General features: G+C 41.7%; 1 protein-coding gene and 1 long non-coding RNA gene across 7 annotated transcripts; both read left to right on the top strand.

The window, feature by feature from the left end:
- Positions 1-1,207: 1,207 nt before the first annotated feature.
- LOC133143249 (uncharacterized) lies at positions 1,208-3,433 on the top strand. The gene is made up of 3 exons (XR_009710388.1): positions 1,208-1,263; positions 1,895-1,914; positions 2,578-3,433. It is a non-coding gene; the product is annotated as an uncharacterized LOC133143249 (long non-coding RNA).
- A 2,952-nt stretch (positions 3,434-6,385) lies between these two features.
- On the top strand, positions 6,386-11,435 carry LOC133143256 (uncharacterized). 6 transcript variants are annotated; one of them, XR_009710391.1, is made up of 4 exons: positions 6,386-8,938; positions 9,000-9,207; positions 9,344-9,893; positions 10,022-11,435. XR_009710391.1 is itself a non-coding variant. In XM_061265111.1 (4 exons), the coding sequence occupies exons 1-3, from the start codon at positions 6,405-6,407 to the stop codon at positions 9,178-9,180; spliced, it is 2,589 nt and encodes an 862-aa protein (XP_061121095.1). In that variant the 5' UTR covers positions 6,386-6,404; the 3' UTR covers positions 9,181-9,207; positions 9,344-11,435. The 6 variants fall into 6 exon arrangements, 5 of the variants coding, with proteins under 5 accessions (XP_061121095.1, XP_061121092.1, XP_061121094.1 ...); XM_061265111.1 differs by having other exon boundaries at positions 6,386-7,412; positions 7,539-8,938; positions 9,344-11,435; XM_061265108.1 differs by having other exon boundaries at positions 9,042-9,207; positions 9,344-11,435.
- Positions 11,436-20,806: the final 9,371 nt, after the last annotated feature.

Genomic DNA, 20,806 nt, shown 5'->3' with positions numbered 1-20,806 from the left:
TTCATTAATTGTAATTATATGTATACAAGTGTCTTTATTTCATCGGGACAATTGAGGTGGCGCACGGCGACCGGATATGACGTCTCATTGTAGTTTTTTCCCCTCGCGTTTACTTGTGGGCCACAAATCGGCGACCAAATATGACGTCACATTGTAGTTTTGTTCCGTCGCGTTACTTGGATGCAACAAATGAACAATCGAACACAATGGTTTTCACTATTCTTAAGCGTACTGTAAAATAAATACATTTTGATGTTTAGTAGACAAACAACGCATCTTGACAATCGGTTGTGTTTCAGTGTCCTATGTTGAAAAATCAATGTACATTTTGGGCTTAAATTGTTGCGTTGGAAAGTGACGTCACAACGCCAAGTCTCGCGTGAGTTATATCCGCTTATCGCGATTGTTGCAGCCCGCGCACAGTGGTCAGTCACAAACGGCGGTTATCGACAGAGCCTGTAGCTGTGATTGTGTGCGTGTTTGCCAAAAAGTAAGTATAGACATTTACGTGTTACATTGTTTACTGTTGTGCTGATTTCTGATCCCAGATTGTTTCGTGTGTGCGCCGTTTGGTTGGTAGCTTCGGCGATGCTTTACATCAGAAGTCGTTTATTTGGTTTATTTTCTCAGTGAAGTACTGCCGCTAGCTAGCTAGCATTAGCGAAACGTCCAATGGTTGCAGCTCGCCTCTGGAGTTCAATAGGCGTAAAGAGCTTCAACATAAGAGGCGTTTGCTGTGTCGAATTTAATATTTTATACCAAACTTTGATTATTTCATTAATTGTAATTATATGTATACAAGTGTCTTTATTTCATCGGGACAATTGAGGTGGCGCACGGCGACCGGATATGACGTCTCATTGTAGTTTTTTCCCCTCGCGTTTACTTGTGGGCCACAAATCGGCGACCAAATATGACGTCACATTGTAGTTTTGTTCCGTCGCGTTACTTGGATGCAACAAATGAACAATCGAACACAATGGTTTTCACTATTCTTAAGCGTACTGTAAAATAAATACATTTTGATGTTTAGTAGACAAACAACGCATCTTGACAATCGGTTGTGTTTCAGTGTCCTATGTTGAAAAATCAATGTACATTTTGGGCTTAAATTGTTGCGTTGGAAAGTGACGTCACAACGCCAAGTCTCGCGTGAGTTATATCCGCTTATCGCGATTGTTGCAGCCCGCGCACAGTGGTCAGTCACAAACGGCGGTTATCGACAGAGCCTGTAGCTGTGATTGTGTGCGTGTTTGCCAAAAAGTAAGTATAGACATTTACGTGTTACATTGTTTACTGTTGTGCTGATTTCTGATCCCAGATTGTTTCGTGTGTGCGCCGTTTGGTTGGTAGCTTCGGCGATGCTTTACATCAGAAGTCGTTTATTTGGTTTATTTTCTCAGTGAAGTACTGCCGCTAGCTAGCTAGCATTAGCGAAACGTCCAATAGCAATTGGTTGCAGCTCGGCTCCGGAGTGTTGTAGTGTTGAAGTTTGGAACAAAGTTAAATAACATTTAAAAATATTATGATTATCATTAGTACTACATTTGGGCATTGTGCCTACTGTATAATTAAAAGCTGTTTTTTACTAGTTAAGAAATATTGACTTTCAATTTCGGCACCGTGACTTAATCTGGTCGGGATGATGTTGAAATCTCATCCCAGTCTTGTCTTTTTTTTTCCTTCTTGGTCGATTATCCTAGTATGTCATTGTAAAAGTATGAGCCGATTACATTTGTATATTGAGCCACCACTGTCTCCTTGTATGTTAGCAATGCTAACACCTTGATCAATGCTTCATTTTTGCCATCTTGGTATTTTCAACATTCAAAGCATTGTGGAAATGTCACTTAATTATTATTTTTTCCCCTTTCTGTTATTTCTTTCCCTTCAGGACATAACTCAACTTCCAAGGTGAGGCATGTATCAGTCAGTCAATTTTATGTTATCATCATTATAGTTCCTGTGATGATAGTTTTGAAATCGTGATTAAATTTGGCCACTGTTTCTGTATTTTAGTCAATGGTTTGTTTAATTTTGATTACTATTCTTATGTAGGTCATACGCTGTTATTGTGCTTTTGGTTAAGTAGTGAGCACTGAAGTTCAAAACCTAGGTGTCTTTTCCCATGCTGGATGACAAAATTACTTATACCTGATCTGATACAAAAGAAACATCCAGGAGCAAATGATTAGTTTAGCATTCTTTATGTTATACTTGGGGTCACTACACCATTTACATTTGTGGTAACATTGTATACTGTAAGTTAGACATGCTTCCGCCATAATCAAAGTTTCATTTTCTCCATCTCATAAACTCTAGTGCGACAGAAACCGTCACTGTAAATCATTACATTGTGCCATAATATTTTCAAGATGTCCTATACCGCCCACAAATTCATTTGTACCACATTCTTCTCACCAATAAGCCTCTTGTATACAAGTTAAAACAGTTTATGTAATGTCGTCTTTTAATAAATTACTTTATTATAATGTAATTTTGCTTTGAGTTAGTTGTAAATTGAAAGCATGACTAATTACATTGTAGCTTATTGATATGGTTTTTTTTTTCCTGCAGAGCTCCGTGACCTGTGGTTCTGCGACGCTCCGTGGACCTGTATTTCTGCGACGCAGACCTGTGGCTGACCCCCTATACCCTCTCTTGTGGCTGCTCTATCTTTTGTCTTCTGTCTTCCTTCTATCTCACATCCTTAAGAACTTGACATGCCGAGGAAAGGCAGGCGATCCCAGGCTGTAAAGTTGAGCTGGGAGCGACGTGCCAAACGTCGATGCTCCCCGCCACCAGTTACATGCAGTGATCCAACCTCACCTACCCGGCATAATGACTTCACAAGTGCAAATACTGCACTTTTTGAAACTCCTGACACATGTGCATATACTGCACTTTTTGAACCTGAACTTGAACATGGCCTTGAGCCACATTTTGAAACTGAACGCGGTCATGATCCACACTCTGAAACTGACGAACGTGGCCATGATCCACTTTGTCAAACTGAACGTGGTCATGATCCGCACTTTGAAACTGACGAACGTGGCCATGATCCACTTTGTCAAACTGCTGCACGTGCCCTTGATGCACATTTTGAGATTGATCATCACCGTGCCAATATTGCACGATTTGAGACTGATTCCTGTGACAGTGGGCCTGACATTCCCGCTGCAGCCATGGCTACTGTGCAACCTCATTTGGTAACGTATGTGTTAGCATCTCACAGCCAAGCTCATCCGAGATATGGAGAATTCAGAAACAGTCAATGTGTGGCTAACTCTGTTACATTGCTGGCTTTCTTGCAGGAGTTCAATCACCTGACCAGCTCTGACCTTGATGCTGTTCTTAATGTCGGCAATGAACTGTATACATGTACTGTTGCTGCATTGAAAGCCCAAGGATGCTTCTTGGACAGATTTCTGACGGCTGATGAACTTCCAGCGATTGTGCGTGGTTTTTCTAAGCAGCATGTCTTAATAAAGAGTCAGTCAATGGGTGGTTTGTTCACCTCTTTCTACGGAGATGAGCTGTTTCTGAACCTTCGTGACAGACTCCAGTGCTTGACCTCAGAGGTCAATTATGCGCTTCTGATTATGCAATTAACGTGCATTGCTGTTTTCCGAGACCACCAAGGCAGGTATGGGTTTTTTGATCCCCACTCTAGAGGACGAGATGGCCTCCATGATGACAATGGCACAGCGGTCATGATGCTCTTCACATGTGTGTCCGACCTGATCGATAAGTTGATGGAGGTTTATACAAGCTTGAGATGCTTTGATAATGAGCCGTATGAACTTGTACCGATCTGCTTTGAACCAGTTGAAGTTCCCGTAAGTAACCATGAGATGGCGCCATGTACGCAGTTACCGCCCGTGATGAGCATCGATGACACTGCCGCAAGCAGACCTGTTGCTGAGATGGTCTCATTTGTTGAGACGACGACTACACCGTGTTCAGGTGAGCGTCACTACCAAGAATTTGTCGATAACGACAGTGAAGTATTCACAACAACAGGTAAACAGCTGCCAAATGTGTCAAAAATTACGAAATCTAGTAGGAGAAAGTTCCAACGACAAATAAAAGCACAGGAAAAGTTAAAAGAAAAATCTGAAGTGAGATGTAAAAAACAGGAACTAAAGAGAATGATGAAGAACTCTAAAGAGAAGGAACGCTACAGTCAAAATGCAGCGGTAAGACAAAGGAAATTGGGTTATTTTACAACCCGTTATCATCAGGACAAGAGTTTTTGTTCCAAACATAAGTCTTATTTTACACAACGTTGTCAGACGGATCATGAGTTTAAGAAGAAAAACCGTTCCCGTTTCTCACGTCGTTATAGGACAGATGAGTATTTTACGATGAGACTACGCGCTTACAATACGGAACGTTACCGTGACGATGTTGGGTTTAAGAACAGACAGCGTTCTTACATCACAGAACGTTACCGTGACGATGTTGGGTTTAAGAACAGACAGCGTTCTTACATCACAGAACGTTACCGTGACGATGTTGGGTTTAAGAACAGACAGCGTTCTTACATCACAGAACGTTACCGTGACGATGTTGGGTTTAAGAACAGACAGCGTTCTTACATCACAGAACGTTACCGTGACGATGTTGGGTTTAAGAACAGACAGCGTTTGTACATCACAGAACGTTACCGTGACGATGTTGGGTTTAAGAACAGACAGCGTTTGTACATCACAGAACGTTACCGTGACGATGTTGGGTTTAAGAACAGACAGCGTTCGTACATCACAGAACGTTACCGTGACGATGTTGGGTTTAAGAACAGACAGCGTTCGTACATCACAGAACGTTACCGTGACGATGTTGGGTTTCGAAACAGGCAGCGCTATTACATTACACGCCGTTATTTAAACAACCCTGAATTCCGATTAAAACATCAGGAAATCATGAGGCGCATAATGAAAACAAAATCTGATTCACTGAGGACCAAAACAATGCGCAGAGTAAGTACGCTTTTGAAAAAATACAAAGTCATAAACCAACTATGTAGGGAGCGAAAAGACTGTGTGCTTATTAAAGCTGTTGAGCTTTTCAAAACCCAAATTAAGAATGGCCCCACATATGTCTGCACTGTTTGCCACAGAGCGTTATTTCTGAACCAAGTACGCGCTTGTCAACGCAGATTTTATAAGAAAAACAGACATGTTGTTGCAAGTTGTCTCACGGGACAATTTGTCCATATCTGTGATGATGAATGTCAGGCCTCGTGCAGCGTACCAGCTGAAAGAAAACTGGAGTGGATATGTCACACTTGCTATAGTCACCTCAAAGATGGTAAAATGCCTGCACTTGCTGTTGCGAACAATCTCACACTCTCTGATATTCCAAAGGAACTGTGTGGATTGAACATACTGGAGAGACACCTCATTTCAAAATGCATATCATTTGCCAAAATTGTACCTCTTCCCAAAGGTCAACAACGAGCCATTCGTGGAAATGTGGTGTGCGTGCCATCGGAAGTACAAGAGACGGTCAATGTCTTGCCCAGACTAAGAAGTAAGTCACAGATGTTGAGAGTGAAACTGAAGAGACGGCTTTGCTACAAAGGCCATCAGTTTTTTCAAACCGTCACTTGGTCCAAGCTAATGAGCGCTCTGATGAAACTGCAACAAGTCCATCCACAGTACAGAGACATAACTATTCGCGACGATGCGGACCTTTGCGACCCAACCCTCACTGACGATGAGAGCAGCTCCGATGAAGCGCAAATGAGCGACAGTGAGTACAATGAGGAAGCTCTGGAGGAGATGTACAGATTTGAGAGTGATGCTCTGTGTGGAATGAACAGTGACTCACAACATGACAACAGTGGTAACAAACAGCAACAAGAAAATTCGGAAGATGCTGATCAACCAAATGGTGGAGTGATACTTGAATCATGTCTCCAACCCAATGATGTGTCAGAGGAAATTATGAGTTTTACAGAGGGCATTTATTGTGTTGCTCCTGCAGAAAGAAACAACCCAGTAAGCTTTTTCAAGACTCCCAAGCTTGAGGCCATGGCTTTTCCAGTGCAGTTTCCCACTGGTCAAAACACCCTCGATGAAGAGAGAGCAATAAAACTCACACCAAGCAAATATTTCAAAAGCCGTCTGTGTTGCGTGGATGAACGCTTTGCTCGAGATACCAACTACTTGTTCTTTGCCCAGTTTGTGACTGAAATTTACCAGGCAACGTCGAGCATGACAATACAGCTGCGCAAAGGTAAGCCTTTTACCAGGGATGGTCGAAGGATAAACAATGCCATGCTTCAGGACAAACGTGAAGTTGAGAAACTGGTGCGCAGCAAAGATGCTGTCCGATTCATGACACCGCTGAGAGGTACACCGGCCTATTGGGAGAAAACCACCAAAGATCTTTTTGCTATGATCCGGCAGCTGGGCACACCCACGTTCTTTTGCACATTTTCTGCTGCCGAAATGCGTTGGGAAGAGGTCATCACCGCCATCAAAGCGCAACAAGGTGAAGTAGTGGATTTTGCCCAACTTGACTGGGCTACCAAGTGTGAGATCCTACGCAGCAATCCTGTGACGACGATGCGCATGTTTGACAAGCGTGTGGAAGCTCTGTTCAGAGATTTGATCCTCTCTCCGGCGCAACCGATTGGTGAGGTCGTCGACTACTTTTACCGACTGGAGTTTCAACACAGAGGAAGTCCTCACATTCATTGCCTCATATGGGTTCGAGGTGCCCCTGTATTTGAGGAAGCCACGGATGGAGCCATCTGTCATTTTGTGTCTCGCTACATCTCGGCCGAGCTGCCGGACCCGCAGAAGGAACCGGAATTGTACAAAAAGGTCACAGAGGTTCAGATGCACAGCAAAAGTCACTCCAAATCGTGCGTCAAACACCAAGGTGCAAATTGCCGCTTTGGATTCCCCAAACAACCGTGCGATGAAACAATGATCGTCAGACCTGCGCCCGTCGACGACGACAATCGAGATCAACGCAATGACGATCGCTTGGCGTCGAATGCCAAGCTTGTTCCCGTGCTAAATCTGCTGAATGAGCCTGAAACGGCATCCCTGACTTTGCCTCAGCTACTGGCTAAATGTAAGCTCACCGGTGACGAGTACATGAACTGTTTGCGCATGACGGCCTCGTCGAGTTCTGTCGTGCTTAAGCGAGAACCGAAAGACTGCTGGGTCAACAACTACAACCGCCATTTGCTTCTTGCCTGGGATGGAAACCTGGACATCCAATACATCCTGAATGCCTACTCTTGCATCGCATACATCTGCAGCTACATCAGCAAGGCTGAACACGGTCTGAGCCAATACCTCAAATCGGTCATTGAAAACTCCCGCTGCGCAAATGTCAACGAAAGCGATGAAATGAAGCAAATTATGCAAGCGTACTCCAAGAAAAGAGAAGTGAGTGCTCAGGAATGTGTCGCACGCGCGTGCGGCTTGCATATGAAACAGTCCTCCCGCATGGTGGTATTTGTACAAACGAGTGACAATGCGCTGAAAATGAGTTATCCTCTCTCGCTCCTTGAGGGCAAAACGCAGGAATCTCATGAAGTGTGGATGACTGGCCTGCCGGAAAAATACAAATCCAGACCTCAAACTGAGGAATTTGAAGTCATGTGCTTGGCTGATTTTGCATCAACGTGCAGAATTGTTTATGGCAAACAAGCAAAAGGTAAGAATGTTTTGCCTCTGCTCAACGACATGGGCTTTGTCCAGAAAAGAACAGAAAAACATGCCGTCATCAAATACTGCAAATACTCTGAACAAAAGAATCCGGAGGAATATTACTGCTGCTTGCTCAAGCTGTACCTGCCTCATCGTGCTGATTGCCAATTAAAATCTGAACGCTGTCCTTCCTATCAGTTGTTTCATGATAACGCCTGTGTCCAGTTACCGTATAACGACTCTGTGGAGCGCGTGTGCCAAATTGTCAGAAGGAACAGAGAAAGGTATGAGAAATACAGTCGAGACATTGACAACGCCATCCAAGAGGTGGAGGAGAGTGGGCTCGTCATAAACGAATGGTGCCACCTGGCTCCCGAGAGTGAGTTGCAAAGACTCGAATGCGTTGAGGAAATGAACGCGAGAGATGAACCGAACGACAACGTGGAGGAAAATGTCCCGGACTATAACGTCAGGTCCAAAACAACGCAAATGTCCATCGTGACAGAGCCTGCTGCCATCGATCCCGCGGTGTTACGCGACATGTATCGTAACCTGAACCAAAAGCAAGCGTCCGTCTTCTACAAGGTCAGAGATTGGTGCATAAAACGTGTGTGTAGCTCAAAGCCCATTGAGCAGTTCTTCTACCACATCAACGGTGGCGCCGGGACCGGCAAATCTCATCTCATCAAGTGTATCCACGCTGACGCTACCAAAATACTGCAGAGACTACCACGACTGGCTGAGGAGGCCGACATTTCCAAGCAAACGGTTGTTCTCGCAGCTTTCACTGGCACGGCGGCGTTCAACATTTCCGGGGCAACGTTGCATTGTCTACTCAAACTGCCGAGAAGTCTCAAACCCCCGTACCACGGGCTGGGCAATAAACTGGACGAAGTCCGAGCCGAGCTGTCCATCGCCGAAATACTCATCATCGATGAGATTTCCATGGTGTCGAAAGACCTCTTCGCCTACGTGAATGCCAGGTTGAAACAAATCAAAGGAATTAATTTACCTTTCGGTGGCATGTCTGTTCTTGCTGTTGGAGATTTCTTTCAGCTCCCTCCCGTGAGACAGTCCAAACCTCTGTGCGTGTACGATCCTACGCGGCTGGACCACTGGCGTGACGACTTCAAAAAGATCACGCTCACCGCCATCATGAGGCAGAAAGACGATGTCGCCTTTGCCGAACTGCTGAACCGACTCCGCGTCAAAGAAAAGTCAGATGAACTGTCGGAAATGGACAGAGCTCTCCTTGCCACGAGGTACACTTCCCCAGAAATGTGTCCAAAGCATATTCTGCATGTTTTTGCCACCAATAAACAGGTGGATGGCCATAACTCTGCGATGCTGGAACTGCTTCATAAGGACATTGTGCAGATTGACGCGGATGACTACAAGAAAGACAAAGGAACTGGCAGAATGGCAAGGCAAGCTTCCCCTGTGCAAGGCGCTAAGAATGAGCTCCCGGACTCCATCAAAGTTGCCCTGGGTGCTCGTGTTATGATCACACGGAACGTTGATGTTCAATCAGGTCTGTGCAACGGGATGTTTGCAAAAGTTGTCAAATTGGTGAACTATCCAAATGAAGCCCGTGTCCAGAAACTTGGGTTGGAACTCGATCATGTGAGTAACACAGCGCGTGCTGCTAACCCCGTGTACATTGACAGACTGGAGGAGAAGCTGAACAAGGCTGGAGTGACGCGCCGACAGTTTCCCATCAAGCTTGCTTTTGCCTGCACGATCCACAAGGTACAAGGCATGACAACGTCACAGGCTGCAGTTTCGCTGAAAGGTGTTTTCGAACACGGCATGGGGTACGTAGCTCTGAGTAGAGTGACTTCGCTCAGTGGTCTGCATATTCTGCATATGGATGAGAGAAGGCTTCATGCAAATCCACAAATCACTGCTGCTCTTGCTGAGATGGCAGAGGATTCTTTGGAGAGCGTCATGCCCCTCCTTCACGTGATGCCGTCGGTAGATCGGGCAAATCACCTGGTTGTCGTCCATCATAACACCGAAGGGCTGTCTTGTCACGTGCAAGATATCGTGTCTCATCACGAACTGCTTTTCGCTGATGTTTTGTGCTTCACAGAGACACACCTCCAAGGATCAGTGGCCGATGGACGTGCTTGCTTGGAAGGCTACACGATGTTTTGCAGGAACCGAAGTGATTCTTACACAAACTGTCCTGACTTGGCGACAAAACGTGGTGGCGGCGTAGGTATTTGTGTCAAAAGTCACATCGCGGCCCAGGAAAAGAAATACGTTCAGGGTGTGACCGACATTGAATTTGTTGTGGTGAAACTTGAAGATCCCCTCAATGTGTTGATTGCTGCCGTTTACAGGCCTCCAGGCAACAGTCTGCGCACTTTTCTGCCAAGCTTGGGAAATCTCTTGCGGTACCTTGAAGTAATGGAGCATCATCAGATCTTGGTATGTGGAGATTTTAATGAAGATATGCTATCTGCCTCATTCAAGCCCATTCTTGATTTGTTCCGCTCGAAAGGCTACACGCAACTCATAGCCACTGCTACCACTGACAAAAACACATTGCTTGACCTCATTTTTGTCTCTCGACCTCAGTGTGCCCTTCATTCAGGTGTCCTGCAAACGTACTACAGCTATCACAATCCTGTTTTCTGTGTTTTGACCAGTGAAAGGTAAGTCACAGCTAAATCATGCGGTTCAGCATTTTCTAAAACAACAAGGATGGAAATCGAAACGTGAATGGTGTCGTAAGTGTATAATAATAGTGGTGGGATGCGGTGGGTGATTTGTTGACTTGAGGAGAGATGGGATCCGGAGTGGAAGTGCTCATTACTTGACCTCTTTTTCTTTCTCTCGGCCTCTGTGCTCTTTATTCAGGTTTCGTGCGAACATACAACAGCTATCACAATCCTGTTTTCTGTGTTTTTACCAGTGAAAGGTAAGTCAAATCTAAATCATGTTTTTCACTAGTTGGAACAACGAGGACAGACGTCGAATGGCGTAAGTGTATAACATTAGTGGTGGGATGTGGTGGGTCATTTGTTGACTTGAGATGAAATGGGATCTGGGGCTCAGAATGGTAAACGTAATGTTGCCATTAGCCCCACAATTTCCACATAGAAAATAACTACCAACCCATGTGGATAGCGATAGCTGGAAAAGCAGCTTTATACTGATCACATAAATTGGTGGCAAACATAATGAAATCCACCCCTATTTTGGACACTGAGGTTTCTGCGTGATGCTAGCAATAAACCTGTTGCCTGCCTGGCATTACAAATGGAGAAAACATCGAATTGGAAAATAGTTATCGATGGCAAAGGTTTGCTTCACACGAGAAGCATGCTTCAGAGTGAGTGAAGGGGAGACGGAGAGGAGTGGCCTTTTTAACTTGGATTCACTTTTATCATTTTTAAATGATCCCAGGCAAATCATAGAAGAGTGATAAATGGAAACAAACCGTGAGTAAAGCCTTACATGAAACTGTGATTAAAAAGTATCATGAGTAAAGGTGCTCATACATGTAAAGACAAGGACAGTTGATGTAGCTGAACTCATGTCTGTGGTGGTAAGTTGAGGATGGGCCTGTATGTTGAGATGGAATGGGGGTTGGTGTGGACTCAAATTCAGTTAAGGGAAGGCCAAGCCTTTTGAAAAGCCTTCCCTTAACTCGATGTAACTTTTTAAAAGTTTAAACTTTTTAATTAGCTTTCAAATAGTCTTCCCTTAACTCAAGTTGATTTAACTTTTTAACTTGTAACATTTTTAACTTTTTAAACTTTTAACTTAAAATGTTTCACTTTCTACATTTTTAACTCTTGTAACATTTTTTACTTTTTAAAGTTTTAACTTGAAATGTTTCACTTTCTAAATTTTTAACTTTTGAAACTTTTACATTTTTTAAACTATCTTAGACGAGTTAAGGGGAGACTTTTTAACGTTTTACATGTTTTTATTTCTGATTTTACAATCACATTTTAAAGATGAGTTCTAGAAAGGCCTTTCAAACTTTTTTTATTTTTAATTGTTTTTCACATTACTTCATTTTTTTATGTATTATATTTTTTTTACGTCATAATCGTGAGGCGAGAACAGAAAACAGACGAGGTAAGTTTCTCATCATTAGACATGTTTTATCTTTCTTTCAAAAGACACTAAATGGTGCTATTTCACTCTTCTGTATTTTAACAGTTTATCTTATGTGGCGAAAGCAGCTCATCCACAGTCCACTCACCAAAGACATCCTCTCTTCGGCCATGTACCAGCCAAATGCCGCCTTAAGTCCAGGAAAAGTTTTCTGAAAACTGTCCCACCCCTCAGAACGCCGAACACAGGCAGTGAAAGAGTCACTCGGCGGGAAGAAAGACTTGACAATCTTCCACCAGAAACTACAATGGAGCTTAAAGCAAGCGAGGCAATGACCCCAGGAGCAGACACCAACTATGTATGCAACGCGGAAATGCCTAAATAGACTAAGATCTGGTGTTGGACGTGCAAAAGTCACTCTCGCCAAATGGGGACATCTGGAGGATCGGAACAGCGAGTGTGACTGTGGCACTGAACCACAGACCATGCAACACCTCCTCATGTGCCCCTGCTGGAACATCCCTGCACAGCATCGAATTTAGCAGAGTTTAACGAGAAGGGACAGAAATGTGTTCAGCTGTGGCTCAACCACATCTAGCCAAGCCTGTAACTAACTGCCTTGTAGCCACGATAAGAAGAAGCTCATCCCAGAATCGAGGCCAGAGGTAAGCACAACATATTACTTTATTGTAATGTAAGTGTAGAAACTCAATGTTGTTGTTTTTTTTTCTTTTTCATGTTGCCTGTGGCTCCACGTGCTACGTTTGTCTAGACAGGAGCTCGGCCACTCTGGGAATCAACCTTGATGAGAACCCACCTAACAGACCAAACAGAACTACTTTACAGGCTTTCTTGTCGTCACAGAGGGCAACAGTTTCAAGAACACCTGTACAAGGGAGGCCTGCATCATGGAACACAAACTCCCAAACACACGACTTCTCCTGCTTCTTCTGTGAGTAGCCAAGAAGGTAATTTGTCAGGAAGCGCTCTTTAATTTTACCGCTTCTCCTCAACATGAATTGATTAACATATTATGTTGCAGCACAGCGAGAGCCACGCATTTCAAGAAGACTTGTACAAGGGAGGCCTGCATCATGGAACACAAACTCCCAAACACACATGACTTCTCCTGATTCTTCTGTGAGTAGGCAAAGAGGAAATTTGTCAGGAACCACTTTTTAATTTTACCGCTTCTCCTCAACATGAATTGATTATGATATTATGTTGTAGCACAGCGAGAGCCACGCATTTCAAGAAGACTTGTACAAGGGAGGCCTGCATCATGGAACACAAACTCCCAAACACACATGACTTCTCCTGCTTCATCTGTGAGTAGCCAACAAGGAAAATTGTCAGGAAGCACTCTTTAATTTTACCCCTTCTCCTCAACACCTCTTTCATGTTCCTCTAGTATGTTCCTGGGTCTTGCCTGTGGTTCTACATGCATCCAGTCATGCAGACAGAGAACACCTTAGCCTTTAACTGTCGGAAGCTGTCCCTCTGCGAGGCCTCATAGTATAGTCTGTTTTCTGTTCTCATTCATTTATTCATTTATTCATTTATTCATTTATTCATTTATTTATTTATTTATTTATTTATTTATTTATTTATTTATTTATTGGCCTTTCTATATTTCTTTGCCTTAAATTTGGTTTATTAAGTTTTGTGTTTCCAATATGTGCATGTTCATTTCATCACATACAAGTCCAGTCCAATGTATACGTTCTTGTTTGTCATTTTGTATGTTCAGTATTTATTGAGTCAGTTAAACATTTTATCTATTTTTTTTATTATTTATAAGATTTCACCCATTATATATTCCATTCTGCCCAAAACAACTAATATCATACTGTATTTTGGTTCCAAAAAGCACCATGCAACTGTTTTTTTTCCTACTTGTTTAGAAGGAAAAGTGTAAAGTGTATGTTGACAACTTATGTTGTGATTTGTCGTATAAAATAACCTGTTTTGAATGACATTATTCATTATTTACATTTATTTAATTCTTTCTTTAATAGAAAATAGGTCTTTTCTGTGTTGATATGAAACTGTAATTAAATACTTTCGCACTACTCACTAAATATTTTAATGTCATGTTATCATTATTCATCAGCCAATGCATGCATCAGGGGGGAAGTGGGTTGTTTTTGGGCAAATGAGACAATTATTGAAAGTTTATTAATATATTGTCTTGTGATCATAGTTTATTGTTATGTTGTCTTGTATGTACGTTGTCTTGTATGTACATTCTATAAGTTGATATAGTGTCTATTATTTTATCTTCGCGATTGTACTGATCACGTTGCATTGAAATACTTTGAAAACAAATCGGAAACCTCATAAACCGTGGCGATTATAGTTATTACCATTACTGTAAGGCTATTTTATTACTATCATGATCATATTCTAAATATGCTGAAACATGGCCACTCAATCGTATCGTCACGTATCGCGTCTTTTTCTCTCTTTACTTAAAGTGGACGCTACCATTTTTCACCTTTTAAGGGGGGGGGGGCTCTAAAAGCGTTGAGTTCACGTAAATATAAACATGCACATGTTCACTCAATTGTGTAATCATATTTCACACGAATTTAGAGCGATGTGTTCCGGTCTCAGTGTTTTTCTTCTGTATGTACTAAAGTTTTGACGGTACGATTAAAAGTTACCCTCCCGTTTCAGACTTCGCTCAGACCTTTCGCGCCGACCTTTTGCGCTGCCAAAAAGTGGGTAGGGACTTTACACGGTCTCATTATCAACTTGAAGACGAGATAGGTAAGTGGCAACACGAGATTTCCTCACAACTTTATTAAAAACCCTAAGTATATACTTACATTTTAACCAGGATTGTTGCGTTAGTGGGGAAAGTAGCACTTCCCCACTTCTAATTACGATCGTCACAGTTCTATTACTGTACTATTACATGTTATTACTCATTAACTGTACATATAGAAAAAAATAGTCTCCTGTTCTCACGACGGACTTTTGCGGAGTTGTTTCTCGGTGAATTTAGTATGGATTAATTCCATCGGTTGATGAACGTGAACATTATTCGCGGCACAAGTATTGTATTTTCAGTGACCACATCTTTGGTTTGCGTCGAGCAAAAAAAAAAAAAAAAGGCCGCCATTACGAAATGCGCATATAGCAAATGAACTTGTAATTATTAATTAACTAGTCAGTCGAAAATACATGTTTGTTTTGCGTTCCTATTTATGACGGAGGATTCCCCATTTTATTGCTCTTGCGTTTAAGTATTATACACTATCGTCCGCCGTGTGCATTTGCCATCTAACAAGATGGACGCATGATGCTTGCACTTTGCGTTACGGAGTAACGACATTTCTGGAAAGATACACGACGCGTAATTCATTTATTTCAGACGACACCTCGTAGTCGCCACACGCAAATGGATAAAAATGGTTTACGGTGTTCTTTTATTAAAATCTTTGTTTTAGGTTAGCCCCCCCAAAAAACGCACAGGCGCCATTATGAAATGTGCTTCCAAATTTATATAGCAGATGACATTGTAACTGTAACCACTGATATGCACTGACCGAGTAAGATCAGTAGTATTCATTGCCCAGTGTTAATTTGTAGCAGTCTTGATATGCTCCACACCAGGGGTCACCAAACTACGGCCCGCGGGCCGTATCCGGCCCGCGGGACCGATTAATCCGGCCCGCCAACCCTGAATAAATTGTATTATTAAACTTTTTTTTTTTTTTTTTTTTTGCTCATTTTGCCTGCAATGACTGCGTTTCCCCAGTAGATGGGGAAGCGCTCGCCTGCGCATTTACTACCGGAAGCCGTGTCAGAAAGCTCGGTGCACACTCACAAGTGCGTGTACGGACATGGCGCACTCGCGCTCTATTTGTATCAGTCCCAAATTTAGATGCAGTTTTGCGCTAAAGCCACCCACAAACCTTCCCCTGGAATCCTTCCGTTAAAATGTCGCCCAAGTAAAGCAGGGTGAACACAGTGCCGAGCGTTTAAAAGAGTTGCCAATTTGGCTCGACAGACGCGACGTGACGTTCAGCCACATGAACGTCAACATCTACCCGTCACAGATCGAGGTAAACGGACCAACACCTCGGATCTCGCCTAAGAATTGCCACAACAAATTTTACTCCAGACTATGACGCACTAGCAAACTTTAACAAAAAAGACAGCGGTGTCTACAAGCCTACTGGAACCTACAAAAGGATTATAAGGAAGGAACACAAGAACTTTAAGAGACTGCTCATATGTGTCAGAGAGGTTCTGCTCTGACAACTGAGCTGAACTTTTATCTGTTAAGATTGTGCATGGCACAACAGAAAGTTAATGTTCCATGTTTTTTTTTCTATGAAGAACCCAGAGAGAGTTATTTAGTTATTATTTATTTCATTAATAGTGTTATTATTTGTTTCCTGACTTTTTTTCTGTAAAGAACCTGGTAAGGGTTATTAAATAACCGTTATTTGGTTATGTGTGGCTTTCTGGAAAACAATAATTTTTTAAGCTCCCCTACGATCGTCACACTTTTTCTGTTACAAACTGCCACCGGCCCGCCATCAGAGAAGGGAAAGGTTATGTGGCCCTCACAGGAAAAAGTTTGGGGACCCCTGCTCCACACCAATGAACTATTGACTTTGGCACTCTGCAGTGACATCTGGTGGATGTTAAAATCATTGATGGCAAACTCTTTCTTTTTTCAGTATAACATTTAAATAATTGTTGTTGTTTTTATTATACGTGGTATCCATTTATTTTTATCCAATTTGAATATGGTAATGATATCTTGTGTCGCTAATAAAATAATCTCAAAGTCAGTCAGATGTATTATAATATTTATTATTAAATGAATAATTTGCCATTTGCCATCTACTAACTAAACAAGTCAATTTATCTCTTTTTTTTCTCTTTCAGAATGGCGACAAAAATGATTGCTGCTAAAGCCGTTGCTATAAGGAGTGCTGTTCGAGCGCGGAGCTGGATTTGTGGTGCGGATGGCACCTTGTCCATGCAAGGACAGCATAATAATGTAACTGTTGCCCTCTGTGACGGCAAGAAAGCCTATCAAGTCGTTCTGTTTGAACACTTGGCAGCCCTTGTCACAGAGGGCAACAGTTACATATTTTTAAACTTTGGTGTTGACGAACGGGGCGTTTTGCTCCTCACTAAACCCGGCTCCAAGATCTTCATCGGGGCGGAAGTGCAGACCAGCCCACAGTTGGAGGAAGAGGCCAGGGCCCTGGTCTACCCCATCTCAGTGGCACTATCTCCTCAGGAAGTAGTGAAAAAACTACCTGAAGAGATGGTGTCACTGGATGGCATAATTACAGATGTAAGTCACCTGCACCCACAAATGCACATATACACACATGTATTTGTGTACACCTGTGAAGACATGATGCATGTGCAATAATGTACATGCATGCGTATGCAAAGCCAACCAACCGACCCACCCACCCACCGACCCACACGCACGCACACACACACACAATATCATTGAAATCCTCTGTTTAGTACTAAGGTACCAATTTTTTTTTTTTTTTTTGTCATCGTTAAGGTTGTGTACACTGACACATGACACGCTCATTGTCAAACATAATTATTCTAATTGTGATATCAATTTGGTTCACTTTAGATGCGTCCAATCCGCATGGTGCGCCAAAGGGGGAACCACCTTGCGCCTTTTCGGCATTTGACACTTAAAAAGGTAAGTAGCCATTTGTACTTCCCCTGTTGTAGCACTTTGCACACATACTTTTTTTAAACTACCGCAGGATGATGCCACTGTCAAAATTGGCCTTTGGCGGGAGGCGAATCTCATGGAGTTGAAAGTAGGGGGTTCCTTCCTCTTCACCCACCTGAGTGCCCGGGTGACCGATTCTGGAGTAATGCTCCACTCCACTATATACACAGATATAACGGTTAGTAAATGGCTTCATAGCAGTGGAATTGAAAAGGTGCTTGCTTATTATTTTTTTTGCTCATTTTTGCAGTTGCAATTGCAGCCTTCCGCCCAGCGCGTAACCGTAGCCCGCTGCCGACCGCGCAACTGCTCCGCGCTGGTTGCATTATTGTGACAGAGTCGTCGCTGAAATTTAGAAATGATTTGTAACGTCCTGATGTACTTTCCAAAATTGAAGTGTACCTCAGTGCGCAGGGAGCTTAATTTGGTCCGATCGCGCAACCGCCCGCAGCGCGCCAGGCGCTCACTGTCGCATTGTCTTTGTGTTTTAGGATGGCTTTACTGCTCCCACTTGCTTTTTTTGGAGGCATGATTAGCCTTTGGTAAACGTTGTTTTCCATTCATAAAAACTAATTTGCTTTTTATTTTATTCAACAGGCCTGCAACTCCAGCCTCATCGTCACGGTCGTTGGTATCCTCTATGGGGAAGAGGTGGTGGAGGTTGTCTCGGATTTGGGAGAAGTCACAAGCATCAAGCTGGATATCTGGCTAAAAACTTTCAGCCAGCCCCCCCATATCCCACAAGATGGGATGCCCATTATTGTCACTCGTGTGCAGGGTGACGTGACTAAGATCGAATGTGTGAATGAATGCATGCATGAATGAATGTATGAATGTATGTATGTATGTATGTATGTATGTATGAATGAATGAATGAATGAATGATGCATAATTGAATGAATTGTTGAAATTTATTGAATGGTTGAAATTAATTGAATGTGTGATTGAATAAATGTTACATGTTTACTTTTCTAACAACAATTGTTCATCATATTTCTACCTATTCCACAACTTCCCACTTACCAAAAACTTCACATCTTTTATTTTGAAATCCACACCCAATTCGCCAATATTTCATTTTTCCCTTCTCATTTCTACATTTTTCAACCGATTCAACCCATTCCAACTTTCAACTGTTCATCATTTTTCTACCTATTCCACAACTTCCCACTTACCAAAAACTTCACGTCTTTTATTTTGAAATTCACACCCATTTCCTTTTTCCCTTCTCATTTCTACATTTTTCAACCGATTCAACCCATTCCAACTTTCAACTGTTCATCATTTTTTTTCCTATTCCACAACTTACCAAAAATTTCACATCTTTTATTTTGAAATTCACACCCAGTTCCTTTTTCCCTTCTCATTTCTACATTTTTCAACCGATTCAACTCGTTTCAACATCATTCTGCAACATTCCTTAAATATTTATTCAACTTCACCTTCACACGCAATTCCTTCAGGAATTGCAAATTCTAGTTAGTGTGAAGGTGAAGACCTTCACACTATTGTTATTCCTGTCCTTTATTATTATTATTATTATTATTATTATTATTATTATTCTACTTATTCTGCCCACTTTTTTGGTGCTTAACTACTTCCACATACTTCAACCGATTCACTCCATTCCACTTTTCACTTATTCCAAATATTCATGGCAAGTGCGCTCACATTTTTCTCATTCCAAAAATTTTCCGTTTTCGCATAATTCATAAATTTATGGCGATTTTTGCCCCATTCATTCTTAATGGCAGATTCAACATTTCACATTTACGTTGTTCCAGTTTCAAATTTACATGATTCAACACATTCAAATCACATTGGGGACATTCCCAAACTTGCTTAATTCAACATTTTCACGTTTTCATCTTTTATTTTGAAATTCACACCCAATTCCTTTTTTCCTTTTTCCTTCTCATTTCTACATCTTTCAACCGATTCAACCCATTCCAACTTTCAACTGTTCATCTTTTCTCTACCTATTCCACAACTTCCCGCTTACCAAAAACTTCACATCTTTTATTTTGAAATTCAACCAAAATTCTCTAAAATTTCCTTTTTTCTACTCTAATTTCTACATTTTTCAACCGATTCAACCCATTCCAACTTTCAACTGTTCATCTTTTCTCTACCTATTCAACAACTTCCCACTTACCAAAAACTTCACTTTTATTTTGAAATTCACACCGAATTCCTTTTTCCCTTCTCGCTTCTACATTTTTCAACCGATTCAACCCATTCCAACTTTCAACTGTTCATCATTTTTCTACCTATTCCACAACTTCCCGAAAACTTCACATCTTTTATTTTGAAATTCACCCAATTCCCTTTTCCTTTCTCATTTCTACATTTTTCAACCGATTCAACCCATTCCAACTTTCAACTGTTCATCATTTTTCTACCTATTCCACAACTTCCCACTTACCAAAAACTTCACATCTTTTATTTTGAAATTCACACCCAATTCCTTTTTCCCTTCTCATTTCTACATTTTTCAACCGATTCAACCCATTTCAACTTTCAACTGTTCATTTTTCTACCTATTCCACAACTTACCAAAAATTTCACATCTTTTATTTTGAAATTCACACCCAATTCCTTTTTTCCTTCTCATTTCTACATTTTTCAACCGATTCAACTCGTTTCAACATCATTCTGCAGCATTCCTTAAATATTTATTCAACTTCTTCACCTTCACACGCAATTCCTTCAGGAATTGCAAATTCTAGTTATTATTATTATTCAACTTCCGCTCACTTTTTTGACGCTTAACTACTTCCACATACTTCAACCGATTCACTCCATTCCACTTTTCACTTATTCCAAATATTCATGACACGTCTGCTCACATTTTTCACGTTCCAAATTTTTTCCGTTTTCGCAAAATTCACAAATTTATGGCGAATTTCGCCCCATTCATTCTTAATGGCAGATTCAACATTTCACATTAACGTTGTTCCAGTTTGAAATTCACATCATTCAACACATTCAAATCACATTGGGGACATTCCCAAACTTGCCTAATTCAACATTTTCACGTTTTCATCTTTTATTTTGAAATTCACACCCAATTCCTTTTTCCCTTTTCCCTTCTCATTTCTACATTTTTCAACCGATTCAACCCATTCCAACTTTCAACTGTTCATCTTTTGCCTACCTATTCCACAACTTCCCACTTACCAAAAACTTCACATCTTTTATTTTGAAATTCAACCAAAATTCTCTAAAATTTCGTTTTTCTACTCTAATTTCCACATTTTTCAACCGATTCAACCCATTCCAACTTTCAACTGTTCATCATTTTTCTACCTATTCCACA

Source organism: Syngnathus typhle, linkage group LG18, assembly GCF_033458585.1.
Source record: "Syngnathus typhle isolate RoL2023-S1 ecotype Sweden linkage group LG18, RoL_Styp_1.0, whole genome shotgun sequence".
Taxonomy (NCBI): Eukaryota; Metazoa; Chordata; class Actinopteri; order Syngnathiformes; family Syngnathidae; genus Syngnathus; species Syngnathus typhle.
Note: the sequence above shows the minus strand (reverse complement) of the source record. Positions and strands in the feature narration are given on the sequence as shown.

Coding starts and splice junctions, on each gene's coding strand:
- LOC133143256 (XM_061265107.1), top strand. CDS start 6,405: ATGATCCGGCAGCTGGGCACACCCACGTTCTTTTGCACATTTTCTGCT. Junction 8,939..8,999: donor AGAGCTCTCCTTGCCACGAG/GTACACTTCCCC, acceptor ACCAATAAACAG/GTGGATGGCCATAACTCTGC.